This window comes from Ambystoma mexicanum, chromosome 3q (genome assembly GCF_040938575.1).
Source record: "Ambystoma mexicanum isolate Mex_15411 chromosome 3q, UKY_AmexF1_1, whole genome shotgun sequence".
In the NCBI taxonomy this organism is placed as follows: Eukaryota; Metazoa; Chordata; class Amphibia; order Caudata; family Ambystomatidae; genus Ambystoma; species Ambystoma mexicanum.
In genome coordinates, this window is record NC_090926.1 from 675,138,228 (window position 1) to 675,162,649 (window position 24,422).

The following is a 24,422-nucleotide window of genomic DNA, read 5'->3' on the forward strand; positions in this document are numbered from 1 at the left end:
AACCTGTTCTGAGATGAGAGTTTGCAGCCCACGCTTGTTGCTCACTGTACCTTTCACAGATGGGAAATATCCATTTGCATATCAGTCTTTGTCCCGCCCACATGGGCAGTCCAGTACCGAAATGCTATGGTTTAAAGTATGTGTGTGCCTGCAAAATAGGGTCACAATGATAGCTCCATTCAGAGGACTTGCGGCCAAACTTTGAATCCCCTAATTTATGGGTGAGCTTGTAGGTGTCCACTCCTTTCAGCGATTTAGGGTGTGCCGCAGTTCTGGCCCGACCTGCAGACCTCCCCATAAAAGGTGTGCTGTGGTGTTCTGTTGCTCAAGATTCCCATGCAATGGCATGTGAGCTAAGTGTTCGAGTGTATCTGGTTGCGAGTGCTCCGTTTACCAGACGTAAAACCCCCCCTGAGGAAGGGATCTGTCATAGGATGTCCCTGCCCTGGCCAATCAGAGGGTTGTATAGATTTTGCATGCAAAGAGGCATCACTGCTCCCCCTAGGGGAGCGGGAAGGGAGGGATGTGTGCGGCCTGGTATTGCGCCACTGTTGATTGACTGTTGTAGAGATAAAGAGTCGCTCACATTGGGACATGACCTAGTTGTGTCAGGAGGAACTAGAGGTGGTTTGAAGCATTATTTGCCAAGGGGTTGCCAGCACGCTGTATATGTGTTTCCTAGTTTTCCTCACCCTGCCCTGTGCTTTCTGTTTCATGTATCGAACCCATTATGTAAGTTAGTTTGTTCAGTGTTCTCTTTTGCCTTTACCAACCAAAAAATACAACCCCACAACCATCAACAAACACTCTGAACGATTTTTTTCTGTTGTGTTTTTCTTTCTCTTTCCTTTTTTCTCCCAAAAAAATCCCCTGATTGTGGGCTTGCAGCTGTTTGACGCGAGTGACATAATATTGGATAAGTGTGAGGGGGATTTTCCGGGTAAGCTGGAGCTACAACTTCCCCTCTCTGGCCCTTCAAGCTTAACCCTACCTACCCAAACCCCGCCTGGGCGGACCTGCAGCTGAATGCCGGCTGTTGCCACTAACTCATCTCCTCTCTGGCCTTGTGCATGGGGCTGTCCAGAAAAGGTGCATGGCTTGAGACTGTCATCACGCCCCACGCAAATTCACACGTAATTTCTGCATTGGTCCTGCCCCTTGCTGCCTGGTCTTAATGTATTTTTGGCATTGTTAAAAAAGAAATGACCTAATCATATAATGACCAGTACTACCATCCTGCTTTCCTCTGGCTTGAATGATGGCCTGGCATATAACAGGCGTTCACCTTCACCATTGCACACATGGCTGGCCCAGGACCTCATACCATTGCTTTCTCTTCCAATGTTAAGCCAGCTCTGATCTCTGGTTTATGAAGGAACTGTGTCACTTTGCTGCACCACAGGATGTATATCCTGTGCATCAGGCAGGACCTTCTTCAAGCTGCATGTGGGGAAGGCTGTCTTACCATCTCTAGATGCTTGTTTTTAGAGCAAGATTTTTTTTTCCAGGGTCTGTTTTTCATCGAACTATTTTGGGACGTTTTGCAAGGTGTCTTCGTTAGAGTGCTGGTCCCATCCCATCCCACCGAGAATCTGTATCATATGTTTAGTCCTAATCTTAATCCTTTGTCGTTAGTTTGCAACAAAAAAAAGGGGGGTTGCCTGAAATAGACTGAGGTTGCCCCAGTGTTTATAACAATAAAGAGTTGACATGTTTCTCAAAATCATATCAAATGTAGCCACGAGAACAGAACAGAGAATTGCTACTCCAACACATATTATTATTATCTGTATACATACATGATTGTATAGTGAAACTCGCCCATCATTTTTGGAGAGGATAACCTGATATTTAAAAAGTATTTAAAACATATTAGTGTGGGGTGAAGTTAATGAAATTACCCCCCTGCCTCGAGTGATTTTAAAAAATGTGATTACTTTGCCAATAATCACTTACTTTAGTTAAGATATAGTTCTATTTCGAATATGTGTTAGAGGCAGACACGTTATTAAGGTCCAAATTGATAACACAGACGTCACCATAATTAGGGCAAAGTTTCGGACTTCAGTGACCTTCTTCAGGGCTACTGTGGTGTTAATCCTACATGTGTTCTGAGGTTCGACTGTTTGCTTTGAAGCTTAAGTGAAGAGATTTATACTGAAGTGCCCCATTGTCTTCCTATTGAGCCGGTTAAACAATTGAGTGCATTTTTTCTGGGCGCGGGAACCATTCCTGGCTTGTTTACCTGGCACGAACAAGTACTAAACCATCATGGGTGCCAGCACTTTTAACAACCAGATACTGCTTGCCCATTGCCTGCTCTGGATAAATAGGAAATTAAGTGCTGCTGCAATCTCATGAGCCTGCTCTAGTTTGCACCACAACACCCAGCCATCGAAATGATACCGGAGGGGCTACCTCCACATTTATAATAACAATGTGAAGATTTTCTCTCGCCAGAGCTTCATCAACAACACCATGTTTTATATAGCGCTTCATGCCTGATTCCTCCCACTCCTAGGAGCTAGAATAATAGGTGTTATTATTACCCAATTGAATGGTTTTCGCATGTTGCACTCGGAGGGATGAAGGGCTGAGTTGGCACTGCCAGAACTAAAACCTGTGTCCTGTAGGCTGAACACGGATGTCTTGGGTGAGCACTTGGCTCACTGAAATCTCTCGCCAGTTTATGCGATAAATGTGTCCAGTGCCACCTTCCATGTGAGACGCGTTACAGTGGGCCCGGTTTATAAAGAATAGCAAGGGAGCAACTCAGGGATGCCCGTGAGCATCTCAAATGTACTCCTGCTGCTTTACACCTGATTTAAAAAGGCTACAGCTGGAGCATCTTTGAGATGCTCTGGTGCAAATGCCATTCACACCAATTTGCTCAAGCAGATATTTTGCAGTAGAAGCCCCACCACTTTTCAATTGTACAGCACTTGAGATGTGACACAGATTAATGCATGCTCTGCCCTGGTATTCGAGGACTGCACCATGCCGAAAAGTGTTCCACTTGTAACTCGCATTCAGGTGGCATTGCAAGCTGAGACAGATCGGAACCTCCTAGGAGGAAAGCGTGCTAATAGCTAATAGCTCATCCAGGACTAAAGGTAAGGGGATAAAATCAGCTCTCCATAAACTTCTCCTAGATGGCATGAAGTTTTATTTGGTTACTGATGGTCCCTGTAGCCCTGGACTTTACTAGGCTGGGCAATGACACATATGAAGAACATGATTTACTGTGGGAAGCCACATACACTATGGCCACTTGGGGCAATATGGAAAAGGCAATACAAACATAATGTCCAATAGGATAGATCCAAACCCCATGAACTTTATGATGTAAAAAAAAAAAAAATACTTCTCTAAAGTATGGATGCCTTTTCCTAAAATAAAACACTAAACTGTGTGTTAGAAATGTCTTTGGTCTTTAATTATAATGAATTCTGTAAAAAAAAAAAACTTGTTACAGATAACACTTTTAAAAATACAAATCAATTTCCACAATAACACACAATTATGCACATAATTTAAAGAAATTGCTAATACACATAATCATCCTATACACAGAAAAAGTACAAGTATCGTTTCATGTACATATTTACTTTTTTCTCTTTTTTTCATTTAGTATAATTTATTTATTTTTCTGCAGAATTCATAATAGTTAAAGTGGCATATGGAAGAGAGCTGGGAGCATGGATTCTGCGGCCCCTGTCATGTCCCCACTGTTAATGCGCTTTTCTCTCACCCTTCCAAATGTGAAATGCTCACCCACTTCGGTGGACTGGAAGCCCCTGACTTTGCAGATTGCCTTTCTGGTGGCTGTAACATCTGCCCCAGCAGATTCAGATTAGGGAGGTGGGGTGGGCCCTGGCTTGCTGCCATCGTATCTACGGGTCTCCCTTGAAACCATAACCCTACAGTTTGACTCTACTTTCAGGCAGCAGGGGGTCTCCTATTTTCACCTAAGACAAGACATGATCATCCTTTCTCTCCTGGTGGAGGGTCTGTCAAGGGAAGAAGCTGCTTGTATGGCTCATTTGGACCACAGGCAAGTTCTCCTAACACCATTGGCTAGGACTGGTGCCTTTCAGTCCTCATGCAGCCTATGTGTACAATCGAGGCTTTGTGGAGGCAAAGAAAAGTCTCTATTTTGACTGTCAGTGCTGGATGAAGGAAACAATCACTTTGGCCTACTCTCTAGGGTGTGACCAATGCCTTCTGGGTGTCATGGGTATCTACAAGAGGAGCGGCTGCCTCGTGGGAGGAGGCACATGGGGCTTCTGTTTTGGCTATTTATAGGACTGCCAGCTGGGCTACCCCTTTTCACTTTGTTAAAACACTATCAGGTCAATCAAATTCCCTGGGTGTGCTGCATTACCGTGTCCTGTGAATGTCTGCCAGAGTGCCTTGGCTTTTGGCTTTGGTATGCTTCATAGAGTAAGGACTGTTACACGGAAGAGGGGGTTGGAGGTATTCAAAGTCCTACTCTCCCCCGTTCCAGCACTTATACCCGACCCCTCCATCCTGGGCAGGGTCGCATCCACTTTTCTTGGTATTCCATGAGGTTTGTGGGGAGTGCCTGACATTTATAGGGGCAGGGAGGGGAGCAGAGTGGAGTTAAAGGTTTGGGTATAAAACAGGCATATGACTGTCATAGAGGCAAATTGCCTTCATAGAGTAAGTAATGTGATGAGGACGAGCAGAGCTAGGAGTAATGAAGTGTATCATTAGGTAATCCAGCACTTGCTACCAATCTGTAGCTCCATAGATTGCCCCTAGGGAACATAATAGTTCACAGATCGGGGCGAGAGCACAGAAAGGATTTGGGTGGCTGTGGCTGGGAAATCATTTGTGCTGAGGGAGTAGGGTTTGACAAGCCCTCCACACAAGGAGTAGTAGCCAACAGAAGGGGGCTTAGAGACTCGGTGGCATTGTGGCCTGCGGCGTGGAGAACTTGCCCAGTGCAGTCATCTGCTTAGGTAAGGCACAGTAGGCTGAGGAGGCGGGACGAGGCATACAAGCAGGTACCGCGGAGAGCAGCACAGTGGTTATGTGTGGGGGAATGACACCCAAGCAAATTGTCTCTGCGTAAGTGAATGTACTTGGATGCATGGTGGTTATCGCATAAACCTATAAGGCAGACCAAGGGTTTGTGTCCCACATGAAGAACCACAGGTCCAAGGTGTAGAATGACTCATTCATCTTTCTGATGTCAATAAAATGAACACCTGAACGTCACCTGCTATAAGAACAAAAGAGCGGGAGGATCTAGCTTCCCAATAGCTGCGCCTACGCTTTGGAACACCTTACCGCCACGAATTAGAAATTAGCAATCATACCAGCGATTCAAAACAATGATTAAAACTTGGCTCTTTGACAAATGCGGCTAAGGCTGTAACCACCCCATCATTGTCATTAATATGCTGCAACCGAATATATGTATCTAACCTTTATCCATGTCTGTAATAAGTGAAGTTTCTAAGTAACCAACACCATGATACCCTTGGGTTGGGGCGTGTAACAAATGCAATAAATAAATAAATAAATAAAATTAACACCATTCAGTTGGGTAATATTAACAACACTGCAGAGTGCAGTAAATATACTTTATTAATAATATGCACCATAAAAAAAGGCCACAGAATAAACAATAAAAATCACAGCGTTCATTTAGGTGATCTGTAAACGCATATATTTAACATTAAAAATAAAACATAGTTGCACATCGAATTTGACATCACGTTATTGCTTAATGAAATTAAATAAGATGTGTTACCTAGCAATACATATCAGCTGCCTGATTATGTTCTCTATCTGTGGGCACATACTATATGCTTTTAAATACTGCTGGAACTCTATTGCTTCTAATCTCCCACTCCCTACCCCCCAGGGGCAGTGGCACAGTTCCAACCACGCATCCTAGGCCCCCAGCTGTCCTGGACTGTGTCCAAGTAGCTAACGCTGACTCTCCTTGTGCCCCCTTGCAGATCTCGTCCACTTTGACATCCCCTCCATACTCATAGAGATCGACGCCGCGTTGCAGCGGGACGCCTTGGAGGAGAAAAAGAGGAGGGACTCAGAAGCAGCGGAAGAGAAGACCCAGTCGGATGAAGAGTCTGAGAGCACGGCCCTATGACATTAGGACTTCCATCCCGCAGGGTTGGTGGGGGGTGGGGGGAGACTCTATTGACGTTTAAGAGAGGACAGAGTCCTGGCATAAACACTACCGAATGGGGATACGTACTGCAAAATTGCCAAGCGTGGCACTTTGCCCATTGGATGCCAACAGCAAGACTGACTGGCCTAAAGTAACCGCAGGGTCTTTGGCACATTCATTTTGATGCAATCTTATTTTGTTTTAATTTTATTTATTTGCCTTATCCAATGTTTGCCTTTTCCTTTCTTATCTTTTACCTGGTGCCTAACTCTTATCAGATATACTCCATATACGCACCCAACATATGTGACTGATAGTTTGTGGGAAGTGTGTACAGATTTACATGGGTGGTGGGTTGGATGCACGAGCTCTGCTTTTTTGAAGCATTGGCGGATTCAGTTTTAGCCTTTCGGACGGCTGTACTTTTCACATGTAATCATGCTACAAACATGCACTCCACCTTTTGGGAAAGGGTCATTGGGTAAGGTATTCAAACCTCCTCCTCTGAGGTTTTTTATGTTTTGAGGGGACAGTACGGCTTCCCCAGAACATTCAATCCAGCTGCGAGAGGAGGAGTGCGGTTGTTCAGTGGACTCGAGGGGGGCGGAGTCAGATTGATGTCTTTTGTTATTTAAAGTGTCAGTACCACTCACAACCTCACCTTACTGGTTCTGTTCACATGACCAGGTATGTAACTATAAGAAAGAGCAATCTTTTGATGTTTCCAAGATTCGTATATTTTGTAATGGATGTAATGTCAACATGATGTCACTTCCGTTTCCTACAGTATTTGACAATGCTTGCATCAAATGTGACTCTTCTTTCATCTAAGTACACTCCCCAATGTGACATAATCAGACTGGTCGGGGATCTGGTTTGTATGTTGAAGAACAGTGCGTAACAATGGGGGTCGAGGGGTTAACATATAACGCGTTTTTCCTTTTGAGAAACACACTCAAATGCTTGCAAAAACAAGTGCATGTGAAAGTGGGTCAAGACAGGGGGAAACGGCCAAATAACCTGTCCGCTGCGATGGTTTCTACTCAGGAGGGTCAACAGCCACGTTTGAGCCCACTGTACCTTTCACAGAGGGGAAATATCCATATGCATATCAGTCACAAGGGCAGTCCAGCACCGAAATGCTAGACTTTGGGTACAGCGAACAAGGGGTCCAAGTTAAAAGGGTAGTCCAGACGTGGACCCCTTGATCACTGTGCCCTAGAAAGGGTTAGCTTCACCTCTCTGATGATGCCCAACACGGCACAAATAAATATCTTTTGTCACTGTTGGTACTCTTGTTCAGAGGAGAACTGCCTGGCATTTTAGTGGTTGACTGTCCTTGTGGGCGGGGCCAGCCTGACATGCAAATGTAGATGTCACCTCTGTGAAAATTACAGTGGGCTAAAACGTGCTGGTAGACCCTCCTGAGTAGGGCTCACCCCAGAGAACAGGCTAGTTGGCCCTGTTCGTTCTCAGTAGAGGGCCCCCCCCCCCACAGCGTAGCATTTATGTGAAAGTGGGGTTGTCTCTGGGGGCACTCGAAGGAATGTTGTCTGTTGTCCTGCCCCTTTAAACTAAAACACTCCAAACTGTTACCAACAAAGTGGATACCCGGAAGTATGTGCTGGTGATTACGTTTGGTCAGATCGCATTTTGGTGAAGACATTTTTGTCAGCGCAGCGCATTGAAGTAGGCAATGCTGCCATCTTGGCACTTCTGTTAATTGGACTTGGCTTATCTGCAAAACGAGTTAAGTTGCAGTCATTTCCAATATGTCCATTCAACGCTAGGCTAAATGCTTGCCTCTAGAGTAGAAAAACTCTGTGTACACAACTAGTTTGTAGGACTCTTTCTCCTGCTCATTGTCTTTAATGGGCGATATTTTTTATTTATTTCCTCAGCAGATTGTACGGCGCAAGGGCCACGTGATCTGTCTGATGGACCTCAGTGGAAGCATTTGCTGGGGTCTCTACTGTGCATGGCAAATGATGAAGGATTGTGGCCCGCCCACTGATCCGTGTAGGGGCATTTCCCGTTTATTACACTGTGGAAGCACTTGTTTTCTGTGATATGATCCTCAATGGGAAGACTTCCTGTGGTTTGTAGGAATCGCAAATAATTTCAATAGGAAGAAATGCACGTGGTTCAACACGTAGATTTCAAAAATAGGATTACTTCTGGTCCTTGCAATACATCGCAAGACCGTAAAATGACTAAATATTTCCAAATAATCTCAGTGAGAAGATGTCCTGTGGTTAAGTAATGAGATCACAATAGGAACATTTTTTCGACTTCTCCAGTTGAGATCAGTGATGAGAATATTTCCTGTGGTTAGCCCAGTTTTTCTCAGTGATCACATTTCCAGCGTTTAGGCCTATATGCCACAATGGTAGTGCAGGTTTGTGATTAGATCAATTGACCTCAAAGGCAACACCCTACTGATCCACTAAATCACAATATATAAACTGCAAATTCCCCCCAGCTAGCCCAGATGAATACATCAGCAAAACATTCTGTCGTGAGCCTCATTGGTGTTAATTGGCTCAATTGCTATGGTCATTATGATGGACCTGAGACTGTAGGGATCATCTAGATTTTCTAAATAATAGACACTTTTCCTGCACTTGGTGCAGTAGGTCCCAATGCCAAGACTTCCTGCAGCTTTTGCCAATGGCTTTGGACAGCAACACTGCATGTTGTCTGCACCGTGGTTGTCAATTGTAGGATTCCCTGCGGCCCACACATGCAATTGCAATACAAAATTCACTCCTATCCCATTGGTTCTCAATGGGAATCTCAAGGCGATCATCCCCTGCATGGATCTTTGGCACCTCAGTGGGAAGACGCTCATTTGATACCTCTCAATAATTTGAATTGCCGGGTGGATGAAAAGAGAGGATTTTGTTCAGGCGGCTGAAATCCCATTCAAGTGTATTGGCGGGTGAGTCAACTGGTTGCATGGTGGGTGACACACGCCAAAAGCGTGCCAGTTTAGAGGTATGCCACTTAGATCCCTTTTGGGTCTCAATGAGCGAATTACTTGTATTTAAGCCAGTAGATCCCAGGAGTAAAGGTTCTATGGTGACCCAATTGGATGATGTTCACTCAATGGACCTAAATCGGTGCATTTCAAGGTATGCACTCTGTGCATCACAGTGACTTTGCTCTAGTTCAGAAACTAAAGATCAAATGTCACCACATTTTTTGATAACCTCCCAATGCATAATGCGCTCAACAAGGAATGGATTGATAGAATTGTATGGCCAACTACGTGTACAGTGCAGCTTTGAACAAGAGGGCGTCTGACAAGAGATATCTCTTTACAAGTTAACTACTCTGGAATAAGTCCCCAGTTCACTGCTCAAAAATGCCCGATCCCACTGGGTGAAAGAATTCTCCATCAGTTACTGTGGGTCTAGAAGTCCCAGCATCCCTAGGAGAACACATCTATAATTAGAGTGACCTCCTTTATGACCCTTCTTATGCTTGATTGCACTTCCTTTTTATGCAGGGCTGCACTCGAAGGAATGTTCAAATATACCCTTACGTCCCTCCTTCCAATCCTAAATCATATGTAAAACAAACTACTGAAGTTATGATAGGAATGTGTGAAATGTATTCTGTGCGAGAGGAGAAATAACCTCCGAGGTGCACTGAATCGCTGCTCAACTCTTACCAGGTAGGAGAAACCACATGCAAGTCAGTCTGTCCCAAGGCCACAGTCGAGCCTCTACACTTGGCCACCCCCTTTGTGTCCCTGGCACTACCCTTGCTACCGCTGGTTCAGGGACTACCAAGGATGCAGAGGAGGGAAACACAGGGGAATCCCTCCTCCATGCCCTCAGTGTGTCAACAGGACACTGCGGCCACAAAGCCACGAAGGAGAAACAGAAGCAAAAATGAATCAGTGTGTTGCTGTTGCTGAGACCATGAATCATATCCATGCATGAAATGCCTCTATCTAAGCAAGTGCAGGTGTGGGCAGGCAGATGGCTTCTGCGTGCAGGTGTCAAGCTGTACTTTCAGTACAGTGAGCATGCAGTTGTGCATGCAGGAGGGACGTAGGCTGCCCATCGCTTAATGCAGCCATAACTGCACATGTGAGGTGGCATCCTACATGCCTGATTTAACTGCAATGGAATGCATTGCGGGGAAATTTGACTCTGCGCTTAGCATATGATGGCAGCAATAGCATAAGCTAAACTCTACCTTAAATATGCATTCGGAATAGGATGGTATCACCTGCACATGTATGGGTATTCTTCCATATGGCAACTATACCAGGTATATGAGACATTAACTGGCAATCAACAGGAGACTTGCATATGATCACAGCACCTCAATGTGCCAGCCTTCACCTTACATATTGTGATTATACCTGGCATGCAAGTGGTACGAAAGGCATACAAGGAGGCTGCACTTGGCATAGGACTGCAGCCTTGACATGTCAGGCTTTACCATATTATAATTATACCTGGCATGTGTGGATGTAACAGGCATAGGATGGTAGTATCTACATATAAGAGGTGGCACTTGGCATTTGACGGCAGTCTCAACATGTCGGTCTGTAACATATAACAATACCCAACAGTGAGGATATAGCAGGCAGAGGATGGCAGCATCACTTGGCATATCCTGCCAGCATCTGGGAATGTTGGGTTTTAGTTATTATATGATTATACGTGATGTTTAAGTCTATAATGTCATAAGATGGCAATAACTGTGTGTATGCAGCTGTACTGGCACATGCTGGCAGGCCCCCTTATTGTTTATGCGGGCATATCAAGGCAGCACAACAGATACATTATGGTTGGTATCTAACATTTTCTTTTTACTACTTTATTAACTACCTGTTTATTTTTTACATCCACTTCACCATGGATGGATCTACTTGAGGCTGCCGATGATGGCGATATCAGCATGCTGGTCATGCTGGACCTCTCGGCCGCCTTTAATACAGTAGACTTTGACATCCTTAGATCCAGACTGTCATCAGTAGCACAGGTGTCTGAGATCGCACCATTTGGTTTACGTCCTTTTTGGCAGATTGTGTACAACAGGTCAAAGCAGGTCCCTATCTATCAGACTCCTTGAATGCCACATGTGGAGTGCCCCAGGACTCATCACTCTCACCACTTTTGTTTAATGTGTACATCCGCCCACTGCTAAATATTTTCACCCATTTTGGCTTGTGCTATCATTCCTTTGCGGATGACACACCCATTTATGTGAGATTAAAGCCACCAGTTCAGGCCTTGCAACAAGTCCAAAATTGTGCCAAAGATAGCCAAAACTGGATGAGGGAAAACAAGCTCCAGTTTAACCCTGCAAGAAACAATATTATTGTTTTTGGCCCAAAGAATAGTTACCAAGGTACTAAACTTGGTTCCCTGTCCCACCCTGTTTGGGGCCTCAACAAAATATAGTGAGAAAGTAAAAAATCTAGGATGTTTGGCAGTCCTGTTTGAGCTTTTATTTACACATAAATCAGACGGTCAAATCAGTCTACATTCAACTTAAACTTCTAAAATGCCTACTACCTATACAGGCTGGCCAAGATCAACCCATGGTAGTGGGAACCTTAATTAATGCTCGGCTGGATTACTGCAATGCCCTGTTGATGGGCATTCCGAAGTATCAGCTTCAAAGATTACAGGTTCCCAGAATACAGCAGTACGGAGAATCTTTGGATTACCCAGGAAAATACTTATTTCTCCCTTTCGAAGAAACCTTGACTGGCTTCCGGTACTGTTTAAGACCTTGTCTCTGATCTTTAAATGTGTTCATGATCTGGCTCAGGGTTATTTATCCTCCAAGATCACTGTCCATCATTCAAACCGTACCTTGCGCTCTACTGGCCAAGGATTTTTAAATGTTCCCTTCTCCAGAACTGCCACTTGGCTAGACAGAGGTTTTGCCATTGCTGGCCCGGACTTGGAATGCCCTCCCACTGAAATTGTGAGAAATTAACTCACTGAAAATATTACGGAAACAGTTAAAAACGTAACTCTTCATGTAAATCGTTTTATCACTATTGGATATATGTATACCCTATGCAGCGAGCAAGCTTCTATTCCATCTGTTCACGGATTCAGTCTCTGCTGTGTTCCCTAGTTCTCTTGGGATATGCGCCTTATAAGTACACAAATCAAATTACCATTTCCGTGATGCCATTGGTGTCAAAGTTCATATTATGTCACTTCCTGTGATGCCATTGCTTTAAAAGGTTAAGTGACACACCGTTCTGTGATGTCATCAGATGTTTGCTGCCCCTTCCTCTACCTCTGGAATTTTAGTGAATTCATGTCGCTAACTGCCGAACAACTGGACAGGCTTAAATTGGTCAACAGAGCAATGGGGCAATGCCCAAAGAGTGGCCAAATGAGGCTCATGTAGGCCAGTTTTGTAGCCACTTTAGTGGATTTGTGCTGTGTACAACTTTTTGTTTTTACTAGTGGCACTATCCCAAAATGCATAGAAAAGCACTATTTAACATAAATGCTACCAAGAATATGCCCCCAGGTACTACTGAAAATATGGAGAACTGTAGCAAACAGCGATTGGTGATTGTAGGCCACTTCTTTATTGGCTGCCAGGCCGATTTCAGATCCCAGTCCGAACCTGCTGCTAGACCATGCTACCTCCCTTAAAGGAGCAACAACAAGCAAGAAGGTTTTCTGCATCTTTGCACTTTGTCATTGAGTTGTAATTTGAAATCAAAACCCAGCTAAATGCCATAGCTCTAGTATTGGGAATCAAAACGTGGATCTTCACCTGTGCTGTAATTAATAGCTCAGAAAACACCAACTGACAAAACCAAGGAGGCATAAACGTGCACAACATGCTCTTGATCTGGGCAAAGGGGATGGGGCTTAGCAGATCAGGCTATAATGGAAGTCAGGTGGAATTGCATTTGGTTGACCCTCTCTCGTAAGGCCCCAGCTGAGCAACAAAAAACAGTGCTGGAATGCACCTCAGTGGTAACTTATTCCAAGCAGCTCACAATGCGAAATTCCCACCCCCAAATGTAGCAAATCTCATTCATTTCAAACAAGGCATGTTGGAACCCCGTGAAGGCCAACATTGTATGCCGCTGCCACGTGGCAGACCAACATTATATGCTGCTGCCGTGCAGTAGAGGAATTCTTCCACAGTGTTTCTTAGATCTGGTGTATGAGTTTCCTCATCAGCTGTTTTGCCATCAATGCAATATTTACTCTAGTTTTTGACGGACAGTGATATCGGAACCCTCCTGGCTAGCATATCTTGGATAGTTGTGTAGTCGAATGTGGAAACACCATTACTTTGTATATAATCCCCTTTGTGCCTCTGTTAATGTTGACTCCATGTATTCTGCTCTTTCTTGTGTTACTGTAATCTCTCGCTTCTCTATGTCCCTTGTCGTCTGCTACTTCTGTAGCTCATTGGGGTGATGAGATGCATGAAGTCCACTATCACCAAAGGCATTGAGGTGCCGGCATGTGCTGCAGCACAGATGCATAAGAGAGGGAAGGTTCCAATAGTTCGATGGTAGGAGAGATGACCTGAGAATTGTAGACACCAATGCATGGAAGGCATCGCCCACTTGTCATTTAATTCTATATGAGAATAGTGTTAATTGCGTAAAGATAAACGTTTAAGATCTCATTTTCAAATGAAACATCTTAAGCTTCATCTAAGACCTGAAGGACCACAACCCTAGCCTTGTCCTGGTCTTTCCCTTGTTAATAAACCTGCATGCTTTTGGTTACTTGCTTGTATGTTTTGCACCAAACCTAGACTTGGGTGTTAGGAACTGTTCTCTTGTGCAAACATTGCCTAGGGAGGGGGTCGGCAAATTGGCAGCTGGTTACAGCTCATCCTGTACTTTATAAGCGCTTCCATGTATTGTTGCCTTATTAAGCACTCCTTTAATGAGTGTGGACTGAGAAATCTCAGTTCATGGTATGATATGACAACATAGAAGGCTATGCTGGAAGTGTTACAAGAAAAGGTTACAAAAGCGTTAACTATCGGCAACACTTTTTATATCTTTCTTAGATTTTTCCATGCGTCGAATAGTCACCGCCATCTGGCTGGCAAAACTGCTTGTACCTTCATTTCACTAGCCTTCATATCATTCACCGAGTCTCATGCTTTGAATGGCCAAATTCTGCTTGTAACTTAATTTCACTAGCCTTCATATTGATCATCGATAGCCTTCATACCATCCATCGAGTCTCATGATTTGAATGTCCAATGCTGCTTGTAACTTCATTTCACTAGCCTTCATACCATTCGTCGAGTCTCATGATTTGAATGGTCCAATGCTGCTTGTAACTTCATTTCACTAGCCTTCATACCATTCGTCGAGTTTCTTGCTTTGAATGATCCATTGCTACTTGTAATTTCATTTCACTAGCCTTCATACCATCCATCGAGTCTCATGATTTGAATGGTCCAATGCTGCTTGTAACTTCATTTCACTAGTCTTCATATCGTTCATCGATAGCCTTCATACCATTCATTGAGTCTCATGCTTTGAATGGTCTAATGCTGCTTGTAACTTCATTTCACTAGCCTTCATACAATCCATCGAGTCTCATGATTTGAATGGTCCAATGCTGCTTGTAACTTCATTTCACTAGCCTTCATACCATTTATCGAGTCTCGTGCTTTGAATGATCCAGTGCTCCTTGTAACATTATTTCACTAGTCTCATACCATTCATCGATAGCCTTCATACCATTCATCGAGTCTCTTGCTTTGAATGATCCAATGCTCCTTGTAACATTATTTCACTAGTCTTCATACCATTCATCGATAGCCTTCATACCATTCATCGAGTCTCGTGCTTTGAATGATCCAATGCTCCTTGTAACATTATTTCACTAGTCTTCATACCATTCATCGATAGCCTTCATACCATTCATCGAGTCTCTTGCTTTGAATAGTCCCCGTCATTTGAGATGGGACTTCTCTCAGGATTCCCAGCCTGATAACGTGGACTCTGCAAAGTATAGGCAGCTGGACCAGATCCAGTTCTGAGATTGAGAACTGCCGCAATAGTCAATAAGATTGCATGAAGAGGCATACAAGTGGCACATGTTCAAAGCTTTATCAATAGTTGAAGCACTCAACCATGTCATTTTTAAGTTAGGAAATACCACATTTCACAGTAATAAAAATCAAACGGATACATATTTGTTTCATATGCCATTTTTACTCATTATGTGGCCCTCAAGATATTTAAGTCTTCAAATCCCATCAGACCTTGCCAGCCTAGTCAGTGGTGAAGGATTGTGGGAGATGTAATCCAAAACGCGTGGAGGGCTACATCTGGCATATGTTTAAAACAAAGTTGTTTGGGGCCTTTAACCCCCGATTGCTTCACCTCACTTTTCACCTTGAAAAAGTGAAATGTAAATATCCCCCTATTGATAGCAAGGGCCATTGTGTTTGGGAATGGCTTGGAGAAAACCGCCAACGTTAGCACCTATGTCTTGTTGGATCCTGTTGGTCCAATTTTCATAATTTGCAAAACAAAGTGCAAACCTAAATTGTGCAAACAGTAAGAATCGCCTTTGAGGCTTGTCTTTGCACTCCGTTTGCAAAAGGTGTAACTACAGCATGCCATTTACACATTGCAGACAGCATTTAAAATGGATTCCTATGAAATCTGGTTGCTTTTAGCATGTGATAAATACACGTGTATTGCATGGGAATCTACTGGTTTTACGTCAGCATAGAAATCTTATGCTGGCATAAAAGCATGAAAGCAGACGAGGAATGCATGGCGGAAATGCATATTCCATTTCATGCCACTACTCCTCCTCCAAATCGATTCAAGATTTGCAGGAGTGTACAACTAAGGCATAAACCACATATGCCTGGTTTTGCACACTGTACACGAATAAATCTGCCAGAATAAAGCCAAATGGAATTACTGTTACCGCCACTTGGTCCAGTGGATTTGCTGCTGGATTACAAGGGGTGGTGTTAGTCCCCATGTATTGGAGTTCATGGGGATTTCAGCAGAATTACCACGGCAGTAATTCTGCCTATTTTGCCAATTTATGGTGGTAAAGCAGCAGATTTACCTCCAGCTTTTTCCCGGTGGTAAATCCTCCACTGCACCACCTAAATTGTAGTACGGCAGTGTGGTAATGTGGCGGTAACAGAATTATCGCTCCTTTACTGCCCTATTTGATGTAACACTGTACTTGTAATGATTGCCCTGTTAACTAACTACAGCAGATATTTATTTCACCACTATCCTACAGAGAGGTAACCTATGTGGGAGTCATGGGGCAAGCTGGGCTGCATCTTCTCAATAATACTGACCCTCCCTTCTGTAAATGCTACAGGTGTCATGTCTCCACGCACTCTTTAAAATCCTTAGCTCTACGATCTTGTTTAAAGAAATCTTGTCTGAAAATCTGCATATCAGTGGTAGATCTTCCTCCCGCTCAGAACATTTGATAAAAAGCAGTAGGGACACAACATTAACTAAAATGCTGAAGTCATACATGCAGGCATGCCCCATCTCATTTTGTTGATGCTCAACCAGGCTTTTTGTCTTTGCCTTCTGGGGCTTGTAGTGTCACTTTTCCCATTATAACCCCAGAACTACAAATTCCACAAATATAGAAACAAAAGGCAGTATCAGCCTCTCTTGTATGAGACAGGGCATGCTGGCACTATGTGAATGGGTCTAATATAGGATAACTACTGAAATGACTGACTGTGAGGTTATGTGATAAATACAATTGAGGTGCAACGAGGGGGTGAGTGGGATTAACCATTAATACAAATAGGAATTGCTTAAAATGAACACAAATGCAATTGCTCATCGCTATTGGGGATTAGGTTCCAGCCATGATTGCCTTTTAACATCTCAAATATCTTCAAAGTAAAGGTGGATAAAGCTACATGGCCGCCAATCTTGACATATTATCCTATGAACTAACGAGTAATACAGGACCTGTCCAGTGGGTGACATCGAGAAATTAGCTATAAAAAAGTTTTAAAATGTACACTGAAAAAAACGAGCGTTTCTGATATGGGCCTAAAATAACTTGTGGTGAAAACTGTTATCCTTGGTGGGTTGGAAACTAAAATTCCTTCCTACCTCTGCCAATTACCATACTACTACAGCCGTTGTTCTCGTGCAGATGGGTATGGTGATCTACAGTGTTGCACTATAATCTCGATTTCTGTGAGATGAGGCGGGCAACACCAAATCTAAGCTGGCCATTTGGGTTCACGAGCATGAAGCATAGATTGGAAGTCATGGAAATCTTATCCAATATTTTTCTTTTTGGAGTTCATGAAAAACACACATTCTAAAGGAATGCTAGCGAAATTCTTCCGGGACATTGTTGAACCTGTCTTTTAGACAAAATTCATACGACCTGCAGAAAAAAAGCACAACCACACCATTTTGCAACTGGATTGCGACTCTTCCTTCGGAAGTTTCTCAGACAAGAAACAATTGGGGTCATTACGAGTTTGGAGGCAGCCACGGCGCTTTTAGAGCCATGGCTGCCTCCAAACCCAGGTCCGGGTCCAGTCTCTCTGAATGGGGATTTACCGGGACATTCTGACCTATGCGGACCCAGTAAATCCCCATTGAGTAAACCATTCACCATTCCCATTTGAGCCCCAATAGGGCTCAATGGGAATGGGGAAGGAGCTAATAACGGGCCCGCAAATTGCGGCCCCGTTATTAGCTCCAGGGTCCCTTAACAGGTCCCGCAAAAAACGGCTGGTCAGACCAGCTGTTCCTGCTGGGACCCGCTAAGGGACCTCAGAATAGGGCGGTAAGGGTTTACCGGCACCGGCATCCTTACCGGTGCCCGTAAAGCCTTACCGCTCAATTCAGAATGACCCCCAATGTCTGTCTCATCAATTTGCTTCAGTGCATGTGAGGAATTCCGAGAATACCTTGCAACAAAAGAAACAAAATGGCTGAAATGATTGTACACATTTGTGCACAGAACGGCACCTTTAGTCAGTATCGTTTGGCAAATTCTTTTCAACTGTTTTGGCAAAAGTTGACATGAGCAAAATCACTCCATGTATTGAATAATGATTGTCTTGATCAAGTGAAGACTTTCTTTAAACGAGTCACAGTTATTCACCATTCCCACAATATCCCAGTTACCAACCAGATCTTTACTCCCGAAAAGAAACTCAGATTGGGCCAAACCATATTCATGGGACATCCAAGGTGTGCTAGATGACTCACCACCTTTTCACCTGTAAAAGCACAAAATATTATTGATTGAAGTAATCATGGAAAAACCATGAAAGCAATGTTTTCAAATGTGCACGGTCATGAGGGAAAATAAAACATCCTGGGAAGAATATATATGGAAAATAAATATTGAGAAGTAGTGGAAAGAAAAACATTTCCTGAAAAAGATGGTTCCATACATTTCGCTCAATGTAACTCTGACATGCACATCCAATACTATCCATCAGTTGTTTCTGAATCAGGAAATAGTGTACAAAGCCCAACTCATGAAATAAATGTAATGGAAAAGTTATAGTCATAAAGGTTAACTTTAACCCTTGCAATTTATGAAAGGAGAGACAGGGCATCTCCTTGGCATGGTGCCATGATCATGAACATCCTGGTGCTATGTGGATGATCTCTGCCCCCTGAGCTAAAGAGGTCATTACTGGCAAGCATATTTGCCAATGAGGTAAGGTTACAGGTGGGCATTTGTTTAGCTCCTGGGCTGCGCCTGCTGCTTCTGTTGCCAGCAGTCTCTTCAAAGCGGGCTCCAGAGCGGTATCCACAATGCAACAAGAAATCTTCAAAATATTGAAAGGTCAAGAAAGATCTATCATAACACTATTCTGTTGCTACTCATGGACTAAAGTCATTCCCAGGTAAGGTCTGTCCAATAAAATAATCATGGTGAAGTCCAGTAAAGAATGTACTTTTAACTGGCATTTCCATGTGCGTATAATTGATCCCCTTTAATCTATGAAAATCTATCATCTCTAAAGGAATCATAATGAAGAATATTTATGTATTTTATAGGTTGAGAACCATGATTCAAAGGACATTTACACCGATTATATAGGATTGTTATGCTTGACAATTCATTGAGAGAGCCCTCAGCGCTTACAAAGTTTAGGCATCAGGAGAATAGGGTGACAAACTGAGCCATTGGGTAAATTATTGCATTTATAAATTAGCCAGAAAAACCAACACAAAACATAATATTATTAAAGATTCCACCATTCATATAATTCCACCTGCATTCGTTCTGCAACAATCCCCATGGAGTCCTATGGAGTCCAAAAAGTGGGGTCCTACACTGCCTACTAACACTTTTAATCCTCTGGGAAATCTGTGGATCCAAGTGGCAGTAACGGCTATTCTGGTTGGTGGTATTTTTGGCGGTAAGGTGGAGGATTAACCTCCAGCATTTTGCTGGAGGAAAATGACCCACCTTACCACCAAAGTTGTAGTATGGTGGTGTGGTAATGCAGCAATAATGAACTGCATTACCACCATGTTTTCCTGCACCACCGTACTCATAATGAGCCCTACAGTCTCTTTCTTGTCATTTTCCTTTTGAACACTGGCAAAACAGCTCCCAAGGGCCTGTATCTTCAATGGAAACAGTTGCATATTTTTCTTTCTGATTTCTGTGCACAATTTTCATTAGCAAAATCAGAAATCTATCAGACATTCCTCTTTAGTTCCACAGATTTTAAAAAGAAATCAATATACATTTTTAGGTTAATACTACAAGTACTCAAACAAGCATCAATTATCCATAACTAATCAATACAGATTTTCTTCAGAATTTCTTTTAGGAATATTTGCAAGTGCTACTGAATCTCTAGTAACTCTGAGAAAATGGTACATTGTTCTAGGAATCAAACAATTCTCTGTAGGAAATGCAGTATGGATTTATTGCATTTTTTACAGATGTTGGTTTGAATGTTTGTGATCCATAGATTTGTTGATCCAAAAAGAATAATAGATGTATTTACCTTTCCTACAGAATGTATTAAACACTGGAAGCATCAGTACACCAATGGGTGTATGATATGTTATGATTTATTGCTGTTGAAATTTTTGCAACATTAGATGAAGTGCAAAGACTATGACTGCAGAGGTCCCTATGGCCCAGTGACATATATATGTCATTGACAAGCAGTTCCAACTCTACTTACAAGGATTTTACGCATTCCTTATGCGCTCTTCACTAGTTGTAAACCTAAGTTACACATCTGAAAATCTTCAAAATCTACAAATGAATAAAGACATAGAACATGTGGGTGAGGATTGTGGAGGACAGCAATTCCCATAGGACAATTCTGAAAATAATTAGAATAGTTGCATGGAATAGCACACAAATAGCATACATTTCATATCTGCCCCTTCAGTTAGACACAGCAAGACATTCTATGGCCATGTTTTCACAGTGGACACCTCGCAGGTGCCCCATGAAGAATATCAGTGTCTTGTTTTCCTGCACAAACAGTAACTAGGGGGAAACATTAGGGCAGGTTTGGCTTTCCTGTTGGAGGCTAGTAGTAAATTCGTTGGATGTATGTCTATGGATCAAATTTGTTTTTCTCAAACTTTTTACTGTAGAAAGTGGGGGGGGGGCATCCCTTCCCACTGCCACTATCCCCCAACACAGCCCTACCAATATTGCTTATGCCCAACTCACTATCTACATTTTGTGGAGAAAATGTCAAGCAAGTCAAGTTACAACAATTCAACCAGTTTTTTGTCATGCAATAGACCCACACCACAATTAATTAGCACATCTGACAATGTGCTATAACACTATGATAGCACATGTGCTGATCCACTAAGAAAACAGGAAAACATAATGCATTAAGATTCTGTCCTCGCAATATGTGCCATATTATTACAGAATTGGAAATTGCATCTGTTTCTTTCCTGTGCTGTGTCTCACAGGAAAGAAAACATTTTCCTGACCAATGTTATCCCTATCTACATTCTCCCAATCTTCAATAAAACATGCACAGTACTAACCAACAATATGCTATATTACTTACAAAATTGGCATCATGTTGATAAAGCCTGTGATCTTTATGTGTTAAATACGGAAGAAAAGCAGTTTTGTTTCAGTGGTGAGAAAACATTGTGAAACCCATTGATATTCATGAGTTTTCATTCAACCATCTTTTAGAAACAATAGTAGTTTTGGGTGGTTAACTTTCCTTGCTGATTACCAGGCAAGGAGTTGCAAAATGTATGTTGTAAAAAAGAGGGAGGGGGCGGGACAAGTGGCTGTGGGGTGTGGTCCCTGATCTAGATGTCTTCTTGTGTTTAACCAGTGGAATTGACTAGCAATAATGTGCTTGTGTCTCAAGCTATACTTAGAAGTGGAATGTGCCATGGTGCAATTGAAGGAACCCTCTTTGCCTTTTGGCATACCAGCATATCTCTCTTTGTTTTTGTACAGCTTATTCTCTAGCTCTCGTAGGGACTCAGCCACTTCAGGAGAGACTGTGGGCAAAGGGATTCACTAGACACATTCATATAAAATACAACTGACAGTCCTTTACTGGGCTCTCTGTTCCTGTGGCTTTATTGCGGTTTACACGCATTGACATTTCCCTAATGATAAGCTGAAGGAAGTGAATGCAGACACTTGCTTTGATATTTTTTCTACCACCGATCTCTCATTTGCCAGTTTACCAATTAAAATATCATATATTCCAAAACTCTGCCCAGCACCAGAAATAGTCAGTGGGGGATAAAACTGCCCGAAAAGATTTTTTTATATCCCACACTTCTATACTTGATGAAGTAACCACAAAATAAATCCTCCTTTTTCAACAAGGTTTTTTGCGCAGTAGAGCTTTGACCCATTACACTGTCCAAGACTTTACTTTTTAAATGGAAGCCACTGGTTGTGAATTGGCCAATTGGTCAGCTGTGATACACAAAGCAGGATTGTTTTCATATTACCCGAGGATTTATATGAGGTAAACAATGTTCTACAGAATACAGAAGTACAAATGAACTTGGAGGCTAACGAAACCACATATCATCTCAAACATTACTTAACATAACTCTATTATCCAAGTAAGAACTAATGAAACTACATTTTTTTTTAAAGAAACTAAAAATGGAAGCAAGTTTCGTACCAAACTGTGCCCACGTTTCCATGTTTCCAACAAACAAAAAAAAACGTAAAATATATCCCTGTCCAGGTAAACGTTTCAGATGCATCCTTCTTGGCCGAACTCCTTTCAAACTTTCCATCACAACAATTTCTCATGCAATTCCTATTTGATTCAGAACGAGTCTCTGCTCCTGTCATAGTATAAGCGCAGTGGTATGCCATCTTAGTTCTTTCAGGGCGTGCACATTTTGATTTCCGTGCATCTCACTGTTTTATGCATGCACCACACTTCACCACACTGATGATCAAGTTCCACCTGTGAAAATAAATATGCCCATCCTCTTTCAGAGACAATCTTCTGGCTTATTTATTCTATAACCTTTCATCTCCACTAAGAAGCAACTCTGGTGGTTGCAAGCCCCCCAGTAACCCTATGACAGGATCAACAAGTTATGATGGGCGATTGGTCCTTTTCGCTGCTTTTAAACATCTTTCCTTAAAGATGCACAGCAACTGATGATGACCATTGCTCAGTAGTCTGTGTCTAACAGCATACAAAGGTAGGAATTTGCACCCTACCGGATATAATTTACTCTGCTTTCATATATTTGTTTTAGCACTTAAGCCTCCCAATAATTCTCAAACTCAACAGCACAAGTTTTTGGCCAGTCTTAATAGTGTAATTATGAACTGTCTTAAACACAGCTCTTATCGCAGTGGTTTCACCACCTTCTCCACCTAATCGGTCCCTATGGTGTGTCTGTGATTCTGCACCCACAGGTCATTCTCATGGCATGGCATCCAGGTACAATATACACCCATTCGATTCTTGCCTATATCACTCATCAGATTTCTTCTTCTAGCCCCAACTTGCTGCACAGTGACAATTGAGCCACATCCCACGGAGAACCGTAAATATTGTCTCAACTATGTCACCGCCACTGGTTGATATCAATGATCATAAGCTGGTTCTAGTGGATATCTTCTGTTGTTTTGGCATTTGAATGTTTGTACCACCCATGATTTGAGTGCAGCCGACCCTGACGTATCAGCCTAGCAAACTGCAATACCAAGTTCCTGATCTGATTATTATTCATCATCGTGGCAAAAGAAAGGATTGACTGTCTTATGACAAATGACAAGATTGCCTTTCTAAGTAGGAACTCACAAGGGGGTAGTGGGCAAGCTTAAAAGAAACACAATCCTATGAACAAATAATAGTTTTCTTTTTTATTGAGATATACATAATTTGTACTTAATCAATTTGCTGGTAAGTGGCTCACTTCAAGGGCAAATTCCAATAAATATATTGGGGGAGTTTGGTGGATTTGTTTGCTGTAACCACTTGGCGCGGGAGATGGGAGGGGCCGAAAAAGGGATTTGGGATTGTATGTATGTATGTTTGTGTATGCGCGTGTGTGTGCGAGTGTACGCATAGGAAAAAGCTGGATTTTTATTATTAAAAGAAAAATATATATATATATAAATAAATATAATATATATTTGTTCTATATTTGAGCCATTCCATCAAAACTGGTGTACAAATGTACAATGTATAAAATAAATATATAACTGAGGTGTCGATATTGAAATTCTACCAGCTCTGATGTAAATGTACAAAACTTATGGACTTGTTTTTTCTTATCACAGCAGTATTTGCAAGTTAAAGGTGTTATGGCTTTTGCACAAACTGTGGCAAGTGCATCTCATCACTGATTTTGTGTATTTGAGGTAGAGGGGCGGGGGAGGGTAGTGGGGTGGGAATTAGGGAGAGGAAAGTACCCGAAAAAGATGTACAAATCGCTGTGAATATTATCATGTTAGAAATGGGTTCTTTCACATCCACTATATCTCTTGTACCTGAATCGACAAACATGCTGCAGGTCCTTGTGTCGTACTCGGTGTGTATATCAATATCCAGACAACATGCAGCCCCGGCGGCTTATTTAAAAGAGGCAGCACTTCCAGCCGTACCTCCTCAAAATGTTTTTTTTTGTTTTTTTTTATATTAAAGAACAATAAATGATGATGGTTCTTGTCTCACTTGTTTTTAGCAGATGGGGTCATGCTGTGTCATTTAAAAAAAATAGTGAATTAAGCTATGCAAATGATATGCTTGCTAACACTGGAACCACATAATTGTT

The 24,422-nt window shown here is 42.5% G+C and overlaps 1 protein-coding gene across 6 annotated transcripts in view; it reads left to right on the top strand.

Moving 5' to 3' along the window:
• Window positions 1-24,305, top strand: part of ARHGAP44 (Rho GTPase activating protein 44) — an 819,716-nt gene extending 795,411 nt beyond the window's left edge. For 5 of the 6 annotated variants that reach the window (XM_069654562.1, XM_069654566.1, XM_069654567.1 and 2 more), the window contains one exon: window positions 5,994-24,305. In XM_069654562.1, coding sequence (XP_069510663.1) covers window positions 5,994-6,142 — 149 coding nt within the window. In that variant the 3' untranslated portion in view covers window positions 6,143-24,305. Of the gene's footprint in view, window positions 1-888; window positions 941-5,993 lie in introns of all 6 variants that reach the window. The other variant, XM_069654564.1, reaches the window with a different exon arrangement.
• The last annotated feature ends 117 nt before the right edge of the window (window positions 24,306-24,422 follow it).